Source organism: Piliocolobus tephrosceles, chromosome 7, assembly GCF_002776525.5.
Source record: "Piliocolobus tephrosceles isolate RC106 chromosome 7, ASM277652v3, whole genome shotgun sequence".
NCBI classification, from domain to species: domain Eukaryota; kingdom Metazoa; phylum Chordata; class Mammalia; order Primates; family Cercopithecidae; genus Piliocolobus; species Piliocolobus tephrosceles.
The window spans coordinates 20511803-20524584 of record NC_045440.1 but is presented as its reverse complement, the minus strand read 5'-3'; the positions used below and the strand labels follow the sequence as shown (position 1 = coordinate 20524584).

Genomic DNA, 12782 nt, shown 5'->3' with positions numbered 1-12782 from the left:
GAATCAAATGAAACCTTTTGGCCAGGTGCAGTGGCTCATGCCTGTAATCCCAGCACTTTGGGAGGCTGAGGTGGGAGGACCACTTGAGCCCAGGAGTTTAAGACCAGCCTGGGCAAAATAGCAAGATCTCATTTCTACTAAAAATTTTTTAACAATTAGCCAGGCATGGTGGCACATGCCTGAAGTCCCTGCTACTCTGGAGGCTGAGGCAGAGCAAGACCCTGTCTCAAAAAAAAAAAAAAAAAAAAAAGAATTCTTTTGATTCAGAGAACATTTATATTTAGACGAGCCAGTTTTATTCTAGATTTAAAATTAGATTTATTTTTCCTTTGACCTGGTTCTGTGGAGTTTAATAACTACTACTTAAGTTCATAGTTCAGATAAAGAAACAAAGACCAAAACGAACTGTTACTTGACTTAGAATAGAGTTGTGATACTAGAAATTCAATGTAAATCGCCAGGAGAAGCGTCAGCTTAGTAATGGAAGTGATGGAAAAGGAATTAAGACAGCCCCTGTGCTTGTAGTACACTGCTCTTTTACAAAACAGCCACAGTGGCTGGGCACGGTGGCTCACGCCTGTAATCCCAGCACTTTGAGACGCTGAGCGGGGTGGATCACCTGAAGTCAGGAGTTTGAGACCAGCCTGGCCCATGTGGCAAAACTCCATCTCTACTAAAAATACAAAAAAACTAGCCAGATGTGGTGGCAGGCACCTGTAATCCCAGCTACTTGGGAGACTGAGGCAGGAGAATTGCTTGAACCCAGGAGGCAGAGGCTGCAGTGAGCCCAGATAGTGCCATTGCACTCCAGCCTGGGCAACAAGAATGAAATTCCATCTCAAAAAAGAAGAAAAGAAAATAGCCACAGTAGGTCAGGCATGGTGGCTCACGCCTATAATCTCAGCATTTTGAGAGGCTGAGACGGGCAGATCACTTGAGATAAAGAGTTTGAGACCAGCTCAGCCTGGCCAATATGGTGAAACCCTGTCTCTACTAAAAATACAAACAAAATTAGCTGGGTCTTTTGGCACATGCCGGTAATCTCAGCTACTTGGGAGGCTGAGGCAGGAGAATTGCTTGAATCCAGGAAGCAGAGATTGTGGTGAGCCGAGATCACGCCACTGTACTTTAGCCTGGGTGACAGTGAGACTCCGTCTCAAAAAAAAAAATTGTCCCCGCAGTGGCTCACAGCTGTAATGCCAGCACTTTGGGAGGCTGAGAAGGGTGGATCATGAGGTCAGGAGTTCAAGACCAGCCTGGCCAAGATGCTGAAACCCTGTCTCTACTAAAAATACAAAAATTAGCCAGGCGTGGTGGCACATGCCTATAATCCCAGCTATTCAGGACGCTGAGGCAGGAGAATCACTTGAGCCTGGAAGGCAGAGGTTGCAGTGAGCTGAGATCGTGCCACTGCACTATAGCCTGGGCAACCAGAGTGAGACCCTGTCTCAGAAAAAGAAAATAGCCACAGCAGTATCTCTGGTGCCACATATTCTTTCAGACCCTTGCCACCCTTGGAGTAGGAGGTGGAATCAACTGCCCTCCCATCAAAGCTGGGTGGAACTTTGTGACTCCCTGGACAATTAGAATGCAGCAGAAGTGATACTGCATTACTTCCACGATTAAGGCATAAAATGCAGCATGACTTCCACTGGCACTCTGTCTTGTGGAACGTTCGAGCTTTGAATCCAGCCAGCATGCTAGGAGGAGGCCCAGAGAGCCCATGTGGAAAGACCATACAACAAGGCCCACATGGATAACTGGAGCCCACTGCTGTGCCTTGTCCAGTTCCTGACTGTGAACATCAAACTTGCTCATTTCATGCCACTAAGTTTCAGGGTAACTTGTTACATAGCCATCTATAACCAGTGTTCAAGTAATTTACAACCCAGTGGGATGGATAAATAAGAATACAAATTTACAAATAACAAACATGAGGCAGCGTAGGGATGGAGCAGTGAGGGAAGAAGGGGAAAGGCTTCACAGCTAGGTCTTAGAAGACAGATCAAACTTCGAAGGAAAACAGTTACAACAAAAACAAAAAGGAAAGTCTGGTAGAACTTGGTGACTCAGTAGCATAACATATGGACCTTGCCGGAGACACACTTAAAAAAAAAACAACATAACCTCTAATAACTGAACAGTATTAAACTATTTGCAGGACGCTGTAGGAAACATTATTCTATAAAGAGACAAGGTGGAGCCTTAGAGACTGACTTCAATCATGTGAAATTATTACATTTCTTGCTGCTTAGCCTCTATGCAAAGGTTAAGGTCTAACCCTGACCCTAAGAAATGAAAGGCACTTATCAGTGCTTCCTTTGATGTAGTGGCCAAGGCAGAAATCAGTACCTTGCTTGCTCACTGTTCTAGACCCAGTATCAGCTTAATTACAGCAATCCTCCATGGTTAGCATTCTTTAGAGTTCGAGGGGTGATTTATAAGAGGCATTTGTCTTGAACCAAAATGAAAAGAGCCAGTGTCTAATAAGTTATAAAAAGCTGAGTACACTCATAAGCTGCTTTAATTGCTGAAACTTATCCCCAACTTCCCTGATAAGGGCATGAAGATTATGTCTAGAGACATCAGGCTGACAACCTGAGAAATAATTATTACTTACTAAACCAAATGAAAGCATTTAGCTCTTTAGCTCTTTGAGCTGATCTGTACAAGCTGAAGCCTGAAAGGAGGAGCTCTAAGCTGCCTGCTCAGCAGCAGCTGTTTAGGAGACTCACCTTTGATTTGAGATCCCTCTCACCACATCAGACTTCCTGTCAAGTGTTCACATAGGTAATCCTTAAAAATCCCGAAACTTGGCCAGGCGCAGTGGCTCGCAGCTGTAATCCCAACACTTTGGGAGGCCCAGGCAGGCAGACTACCTGAGGTCAGCAGTTCGAAACCAGCCTGGCCAACATGGTGAAACCCCATCTCTACTAAAAATACAGAAATGGCCAGGCGCGGTGACTCATGCCTGTAATCCCAGCACTTTGGGAGGCCGAGGCAGGTGGATCACAAGGTCAGGAGATCGAGACCACGGTGAAACCCCGTCTCTATTAAAAATACAAAAAATTAGCCAGGCGTGGTGGCAGGCGCCTGTAGTCCCAGCTACTCAGGAGACTGAGGCAGGAGAATGGCATGAACCTGGGAGGCGGAGCTTGCAGTGAGCCGAGATCATGTCACTGCACTCCAGCCTGGGCGGCAGAGCGAGACTCCGTATCAAAAAAAAAAAAAAAAAAAAATACAGAAATTAGCTAAGTGTGCTGGTGCGCACCTGTAATCCCAGCTACTTGGGAGGCTGAGGCAGGAGAATCGCTTGAACCCAGGAGGCAGAGGTTGCAGTCAGCAGAGATCGCACCACTGCACTCCAGCCTGGGCGACAAGAGTGAGACTCCATCTCAAAAAACAAACAAACAAAAAAAACAAAAAAAACCCAGAGACCTGAGAATTTCTGTTCTCCTCACCTCATAAAACTTTTTTAAGGAGCCCACGAGGCATAACTTCAGGCTGTCCACAATCTCCTGATGCGGCATCTGGAACACCACCCGGGAATACCATTTTGTGAGGGTGCTAGGGTCAGGGTGAGCAGAGAGACAGAGAGAGGACGATGAACAAATGCTCGAAGGGGACAGCCTATGGCTTGTGTCAGTAACACAGGTTTCTCTATGAATCAATCCAACAACAAATACCTAGAAAATGCATTTATGCTATATGTAAGAACAAGTAGTGACGTGGGGAAAAGATATATTTAAGTCATATGCAGAACATAGGTATGTGTAATTGTGGCCAGGTGTGGTGGCTCACGCCTGTAATCTCAGCACTTTGGGAGGTCAAGGCAGACAGATCACGAGGTCAGGAGATCAAGACTATCCTGGCTAATACGGTGAAACCCCGTCTCTACTAAAAATACAAAAAAATAAGGCAGGCATGGTGGCAGGCACCTGTAGTCCCAGCTACTCAGGAGGCTGAGGCAGGAGAATGGCGTGAACCCAGGAGGCAGAGCTTGCAGTGAGCCAAGATCGCGCCATTGCACTCTAGCCTGGGTGACAAAGTGAGACTCCGTCTCAAAAGAAAAAAAAAAGTGTAATTGTGGATATTTCCTACAAAACTGCTCCAACAGAAAAAATTTAACAACTTAAGATATCCACCAAGAGAGGATTAAATAATGATACACAGAACACATTCTGTGCAGCAGCTGAGTTGGTGGAGATTTATTTGGAATGGTATGGGAAAATGTACAGTTTAAGTGCATATTAAGCTAAGGAATAATGTGCCTAGAAATATCCCATTTGTGTAAATATATAGATGTGTATATGTGTATATATATCAGAGATATATATCACATGTATGTGTTAATATATGCATAAAAGAGAATCTGAAAGTATATATACATCAAACCTTTGGCAGCTGTTGACACGAAAAGCTGGACCATGAGGAATTCTCACTTTCTAAATTTCTGCAGATATTTGGAATGAGCATGCCTTTTTTTACAATTGGAACAAACGATCAAAAAAACCTCATTTCTGGGGGAAAAAATGCCAACAACAACAAGGCAGCACAGCCCCAGCCTTGGAGGAGGCCGCTCTTCAGCTGGGAAGCACATTCACACCGGTGCCAAGTTTGTTAAATAAGCTGCATAGCCAGGTGCAGTGCTCATGCCTGTAATCCCAGCACTTTGGGAGACTGAGGCAGGCGGATCACTTGAGCCCAGGAGCCCAGCCTGGGCAACATGGTGAAATCCTGTCTCTACAAAAACTAGCTGGGTATGGTGGCATATGCTTGTGGTCCCAGCTACTTCGGAGGCTGAGGTGGGAGGATCACCAAAATCCAGGGAGGTTGAGGTTGCAGTGAGCTGTGATCATGCCACTACACTCCAACCTGGGTGACAGAGTAAAACCCAGTCTCAAAAACCAAAAAAAGTTGCATAAACAAATTTCACAGCTGGGCACGATGAATCACGCCTGTAATCCCAGCACTTTGGGAGGCTGAGGCAGGCGGATCACCTGAGGTCAGGAGTTCAAGACCAGCCTGGCCAACATAGTGAAATGTTGTCCTACTAAAAATACAAAAATTAGCCTGGCATGGTGGTATGCACCTGTAATCCCAGCTACTGGGGAGGCTGAGGCAGGAGAATCACTTGAACCCAGAAGGTGGAGGTTGCAGTGAGTTAAGATCGTGCCACTGCACTCCAGCCTGGGTAACAGAGGGAGACTCCATTTACAAAATATATATATATATATATTTTTTTTTCACATGAAGATAGAGGAAGAAAATGTTTATAAATCTTTATACTATAATACATAAGACTAAAAAGATTTGCTGGATTTATAATAAGATTAGGCACTAAAATGAAATAATCAAACAAGATGGCACTGTGAGCAGTACTTACAGATTGATGCTTGCCACGAAGCCAACCACAGAGCGCATGCCTCTACTGGGGTCATGGTAAACATCCATCCCGATTACCATTAACTGTTTCTAGTTTAGAAAACAAAAACAAAAACCAAATCTCAGACCTGAGCAATGCATTGCTCCATTTTTAATTACTGTCTGAATCGCAAAGCAACCTCCCCTTACTGTTTGTATGTGAAAGTAAGTTCTGGGAAAGAAAAAAAAAAGACAGCAATCAACTTGACATTTTTAAACACAATAAGCACAGTCAGAGATCTAGACTAGGGATCAGCAAAGGACTAAAGGGTAAATAACTTAGGCTTTAGGAGCCTTATGATTTCTGTAGAAACCACAGGTTGAGTATTCCCAAACCTGAAAAGCTTTTGAGCACCAACATGACACTCAAAGAGTTTCAGATTTTGGACTGTTTCAGATTGCAGATTTTTGAATTTGAGATGCAAGCAAATGTCCCATACCCTCAGAAATCTAAAATCCAAAATGCTTCTGGTCCCAATCATTTCAGAAAAAGCATACTTGACCTTTATTCAATTCTTTATGCTTAACACAAAAGCAGTCATGGACAGTATGAAAAGAAGTACGGCTGTATTCCAGTGAAATTTTATTTAAAGACAATGAAAATTAACTTCATATAGTTTTCATGTGTCATGGAATAATCATCTTAGTTTTATTTTTTTCGCCATATAAAAACATAAAAACCAGGCTGGGCATGGTGGCTCACACCTGTAATCCCAGCATTTTGGGAGACTGAGGCGGGCAGATCACCAGGTCAGGAGTTTGAGACCAGCCTGCCCAACATGGTGAAATCCCATCTCTACTAAAAATACAAAAATTAGTTGGGTATGGTGGCGGGTGCCTATAATCCCAGCTACTCGGGAGGCTGAGGCAGGAGAACTGCTTGAACCTGGGAGATGGAGGTTGCAGTGAGCCGAGATTGTGCCACTGCACGCCAGCTTGGGCAACAAGAACAAGACTCCATCTCAAAAAAACAAAAAACAAAAAACAAACAAACATAAAACGCATTCTTAGATAACTGGCTGAAGAGGCAGGGAGCCATTTAGACTACTGAGTAAGTGTTGAGAAGAGGAAGCATAACGAATAAGGAAAAATAGGAAAAAGGCTTGGAGGATTCTCTGGAGAGGAAAACTGAACCATTTTGGCATCACTCACCAGAGGAATATCCACTCCCCAGAGCTCACCACCCAATTTACAGTTAATCTGAAGTAAAATTTTCTGGGCCACACTCCGAAGCCTGGTGGGCTGACCAATGGTTCGAACATTGACAATCTATAATGAAGGGACAAAAAGGTGTCAGGAGAAGCAGGTCACTACCAAACCCTCAGAAAATCTGAACTCTAAAGTAAACATTACATTTGTTTAAGAAACTCAAGTTAGAAGATAACATATTTCGCGTTAATAATTCTAATTCTAGGGTTTCTAGGCATGCATGCACATGGGCAAAATACAACCCACACACACACACACACACACACACACACACACACACACACAAACACACAAACCCAAAACAAAATCAACAAATGAAAACTTTCAAAAGGATCTCACGCAGAGTGGAATGCTTTTTTAACTCCCATAGGAAAAATAGCTTTTCCCTTTCAGAATGAAGACTATACTCACTCTCAGAACTCAGTCATATGAAACCACCTGGTGACTCAACCTCGGAACAAGCGAAATTGTTCATTCGGAAGCATGAGGGCAGCTTATGAAGAGCAAGCTGCTCTTTGCCAGGTTGCTCTAATCAGGAGAACCTTTCACCAGAAGGCTCTGCACATACTGGCTTCAATCAGCTACTTTAGTCTTTGTGAACGCACATATCACTCTTTTCAAGCCTCAGGAGAGGTGCCATCTGTGCCTCCTGCCCCAACACCCACTCACCTGGGAGGGCACTGGGGATTGCACACAGCACAGCTTCTTGATGGCCCCATAGAGATCATCACGTGTGCCCATGATGATGCAAACAACCATTTGTATCTTTCCCTTGAAGAGATAAGATATATACAAGTCAGGCTCTGGAACTCTCTGGGGACTTTCACAGGACTGTAGTTGGCAGTATTCTGAGTATGCAAAGCCATAGGACCTCTAAGGAAGACAGGGAACTGACTGAAATAAAGAGGGTGGACATTCCAACCAGAACAAGGTCCTTGGAGCTGACTTGGCATTCTTTGGCTCAGGGCTGTTCTGAATAGATAGGTAATATGTTACTATTAATTACCCAGAGCTGGCCCTGATTACCAAAAGATTTATCTATTAGGAGACTCAGATGGCTGGAAAAGGACTAGGTTTGAATGCATGCAAGGTTTACATTACTTGCTGCTTCCAATTCCGTATGTTTTTTACTACTCTCTTTGGTTTACTAAACAATTTGTTACACTCATGCCACAGACCTTTAACTAAGGAAACAGGGAATGCAATACTACAAGAAAGCATTCAGAACTAAATGCAAACTGGAAAGAAGCTATTGCCAAATCCATAAGCAGCCACTCCTAACTCTCTGGTGAAGAGACAGAATGATATTGTCAGCAGCACAGCACATGTCAGTATCATCTATCCCTCACCACTGAAGGGATCCAATATTGAAAAAAGATGACCTTTCAAAGTCTGAATAAAGAAAAGCAGCATTCAAGCGAAAGAAGATTGCCAACCCTTTATGCCAGAAACTGCTACAAATGGTCAATCAGTGGTACCCTGCTCCACATCAAGATTGGTGTGATGTTAAGACCGTTCAGAGGACACATTCAGCAATAACACCAAAGCATTTCCAAAGGCACAAGAACAGAGCTGCGCACTGGGAGCCTATGGACTGGACACAGCAAACAGGTGTGTTTTTTCAGGCCCTACAATGGCTTAAAAGTGTTTATGTTTCTTTAAATTAACATTTAAACATAGGAAGATACACACACATGCAATTCCAAGTTTTTGGCCTTTATCAACAAACAAGCACATTAAGAATCATTTTGGCAATCCTGGGTTTATACCTCCAGTCACAGGAGTTACCCCCTTCAGTTCATTTAACTCCCCTCCTGGCCCACTTCACTAATTTATACCCCTTATCAGGCTTCCGGAGACATAAGATTTTGTGATTCCTCATACAGATGATAATACAATGCCTTAAAGATGAACAGAGAGAGAGCAAGACCACTATGAGATAAGTTGGTAAGCGATATGAATGAAATTCACATCCATGCCACATGAAAACTGTCAGTTGTACCCTCTCAAAAAGGGAACACAAGAAGTTGTGAAATGGGGGAGCTGATGTACTGGACTGGGTTATTCTTCTGAAAGCAGAGCAGAACTTTTCTACGATCAGGTCAGAGGCCATGGTACAGTATGACAGGCATGGTAGATCAGGATGGAATTATAAAGAGAATGCACAGGCTGGGTGCAGTGGCTCACACTGGTAATCCCAACGCTTTGGGAGGTGGAGGTGGGAGGACTGATTGAGGCTGGGAGTTTGAGATCAGCCTGGGCAACAGAGGGAGACCCTATCTACAAAAATTTAAAAATTAGCCAGGAGTGGTGGTGCACATGTACAGTTCCAGCTACTCAGAAGGCTGAGGCAGGAGGATCCCTTGAGCCCTCAAGTTTGAGGTTACAGTCAGCTATGATCTTGCCACTGTACTTTAGCCTGGGCAACAGAGCAAGACCTTGCGTCTAAAAAAAGAGACAGAGAGAAACACACCAAAGAAAGAACACAAGTGTGCTGTTGTGAATGATATATCAAGAGTGCCGGATCAAAAAGAGAATGCTGCTGGGCATGATGACTCACGCCTGTAACCTCACTGCTTTGGGAGTTTGAGGCAGCAGGATCATTTGGGGCCAGAAGCTGGAGACCAGCCTGGGCAAATAGTGAAACCCTGTCTCTATAAAAATTTTTTTTTAAATTAGCCAGGTGTGATGGCCCACGCCTGTAGTTCTAGCTACTTGGAAGGCTGAGGCAGGAGGACTGCTTGAGCTCAGGAGTTTGAGGCAACAATGAGCTAAGATCACACTAGTGTATTCCAGCATGGGTGACAAGAGTAAAATCCTCCCTCTCTGTTCTTTTTTTTTTTTTTTTTTTTTGGAAAAAAGGTCTCACTCTGTTGCCCAGGTTGGAGTAAAGTGGCATGATCATAGCTCAATACAGCCTCAACCTCCCCAGGCTCAGGTGATTCTCCCACCTCAGCCTCCTGAGCAGCTGGTATTACAGGTGCATGCTACCACACCCAGCCAAATTTTTAGATTTTTTGTAGAGACAGGATTTCGCCATGTTGCCCAGGCTGGTCTCAAACTCCTGGGCTCAAGTAACCCGTCCGCCTCAGCATCCCAAAGTGTTGGAATTACAGGCATGAACCACTGTGCACCCAGCCGACCCTATCTCTTAAAAAAAAATTTTTTTTTAAAGAACTCTATGATGCCAAGACGATTGAATTCTAGGATTGAACTCACCAGAACAATTTACCAGAATCTTCAATTCAAGGGTTAATTACTTCCAAAAGCCTTCCCCTCGCTTTTTTCTCTCCCTATTCCCCTTGTTCTATTTTATTTACAAACAGGTAAGAACTGAAAAGCCTGAATAACTAAGTTGTGAGTGCTATGACCTGGCCAGCTCTAGTGTTCCTGACCAGTCATCAGGACCCAATCAATGGGCCACCTGCCAAGTTCATCACCAGAGTAATTTTAATCTTGAACCAGGCCGGACTGAGGCAGCTCAGTAGTGAATCGTACAAGACGGCACCTAACCCAAGCAGCTGCTTTCTGAACACAACGTGTTCTATAGATAATGAACCACAGTTAAGTCAGCTATTCTCTCAGTCAGTTATGTGAGAAAAAGAAGACTAGAGTGAGGGTGCCAACATACAGTGAGAGAAGCAAAATTAACCAAAGGGCATAGAGAACACTTTTCAATCAGTGTTTCATGTGCACACAGGTAAGACAAGCTCTGCGGCATCATCAACAGCAGACGGATAACCACGATAAGTTAAAATTACGTATTTAAGTATTTTTAAACGGACATCCTATAAATCTAGTTGAATTACATTTTTACCTCAGCTCCTAACATGGATTGAATGGTTCTGACATAGGTCTCTATCCGGTCATCCTTTAGTTCAACCCAGGCTGGTGGGCTCATACGCATGCCAATGGGGCCAGCTATCTTCCCCAACATGTTGACCAGTTCTTGAGCCTGATCCATTGCTCTCTTTGGGTAAAAAAGTGCCCAGAAATGCATGGGGATCTAGGAACAACCACAAGCTACTTTTAGTATTTCTCATAATTTAAACATCCCAAACTCACACTTAAGATTTCATTCTAGAGAAGAAATTACTTTCACTCTCATTGCTTGAATCCTGTCTTATCTAACTCCTACTATTAACATGAATGTACATGATAAGAAAACTGGTGTAGTCTCAAAATGGAATGTTATACAGTAATGAGAATGGAAGAGCAACAACCACACCTAACAACAGGATGAAACTCACCAACACAAATTTAAGAAAAGAAGCCAGACATAGAAGAATATATAATCTATGATTCCATATATATATAAAGTACAGAAATTGTTGAAACCAATCTGTGCTATGAGAAGTCAGGACAGTGGTCACACTGGGTGTGTGAGGGGTAAGGGATAGGCAGTAACTGCGAGAATGGAGGGGGCTTCTGGAGTGTTGGTAAAGTTCTGCTTCTTAACCCTTGGTGTTGATTACACAGGTCTATTTAATTAAAAAAACTCATCAAGTTATACCTTTATAAGTGTCCTTTTCATTTATATTTCAAAAAAACATTTAAAAACATGCATTTTATATATCTGTTTATATGTATCTGGCCACGAAGTCCATGTTGGTCAATAACACCGAGAAGTAATCATACACCATATTGTACTTTGATACAAATAGCTAGTGTATTATTAGTTCCCTAGGTAAGGTACTGTTTTAATCTAATTTAATTTCTCTCATGGATACAAACACCCTCTAGATATTCCCAGGGAAAAAAAGGGGGAAAAGAGAAAGAAAGAAGGGAGAGTGGGTAACAGGTTGGCACCATGTGAATTACCATAGCAATTTATTTCCTTTTCCTAAGTTTGTGGTCAGGCAAAGGGCTTACCTCTAACAACTCATCAACTGTTCTGTTTGAAGGATCCCTGTTTAGGAGGTAATTCAGAAAGGGGATTCAATTGGTACTTTCTCTCAAAAAGAGGACTCTAGATCATTCCTGCTTCCTAATTGCCACACTTTGGGGAATACTGGTCCTCTCTTTATCACTTCAAAAATCACTTACAGTCAAGATGGAAGGGTCTCTGGTTACTTCCTTAACCCAGTTTAGTTCCTGAGATGTGACAAACGAAGTATTTTTTAAGTTAATTCTTTCCATTGGCAGAACACGTCCTTCAATCTAAACAGAAAATAAACCATCTATGACATGAGCCATTTCAAACACTATTTAGAAAAACACCGCTACTGCTCTATGAGGCCTGCTCAGCTCCACCACAGACACTTGTCCTGTCAGAACTTCTGAGACTAGCAGAATAATAAAGTTTCTAGCAGTGAAAGTCCCTGTCAATAAAAACCTACATTTACATAGGTAAAATTATTATAGGTACTAGTCTTTCATTATTGAAGCTTCCACAGGATATCCCAAGAAACGGATTTGAAAACATTGTCTATTTAGAACCACTGAATAAAGGAAAACAATCTTTAAAAAATATTTTAAAGGGGCCAGGCACCGTGGCTCATGCCTTAATCCTAGCATTTTGGGAGGCCAAGGCAGGTGCATCATCTGAGGTTGGGAGTTCGAGATCAGCCTGACCAACATGGAGAAACCCCATCTCCACTAAATACAAAAAATTAGCCGGGCGTGGTGGCGCATGCCTGTAATCCCTTACTCAGGAAGGCTGAGGCAGGAGAATCGCTTGAACCCAGTAGGCAGAGGTTGCAGTGAGCTGAGATCGCACCACTGCACTCCAGCCCGGGCAACAAGAGCAAAACTCCATCTCAAAAAAAAAAAAAAAAAAAAAAAAAAAATTTAAGGGAAAAATTGAAAGAATATTAAAGGCAAAATTTCTTAATACGGCTGAACAAAGACTATTATTTTATATTATCCCAGACAAAAGCTGAGGGGAACAAGACATAAATATAAGGAAATAAAAAGTTTAAATTATAATAATCAATTAGACCTAAATGTCCCAAAATAGCAAGATAATTAAGCTAATAATACATCAGTATGATGGGCTACTTTGTGACCATTAGTTACTTCGCAACTACATGAAATATGATCCTATTTTTGCACATATAGTGTGTATACATCATAAAAACTGAATGAGTCCAAACTTAGTAGTGATTACCTCTGGGAGATGTATAATTATGTAAGACTTTTACTTTTCA

The 12782-nt window shown here is 42.7% G+C and overlaps 1 protein-coding gene across 3 annotated transcripts in view; it reads right to left on the bottom strand.

Annotated features, from left to right (window-relative positions):
• Positions 1-12782, bottom strand: part of PIWIL2 (piwi like RNA-mediated gene silencing 2) — an 89198-nt gene that overhangs the window by 39952 nt on the left and 36464 nt on the right. For all 3 annotated transcript variants that reach the window (XM_023216858.2, XM_023216860.2, XM_023216859.1), the window contains exons 15-20: positions 11680-11793; positions 10451-10639; positions 7303-7404; positions 6577-6693; positions 5387-5475; positions 3462-3567 (exon numbers count right to left, since the gene is read on the bottom strand). In XM_023216858.2, the coding sequence (XP_023072626.1) occupies positions 3462-3567; positions 5387-5475; positions 6577-6693; positions 7303-7404; positions 10451-10639; positions 11680-11793 (717 nt within the window). The remainder of the gene's footprint in view (positions 1-3461; positions 3568-5386; positions 5476-6576; positions 6694-7302; positions 7405-10450; positions 10640-11679; positions 11794-12782) is intronic.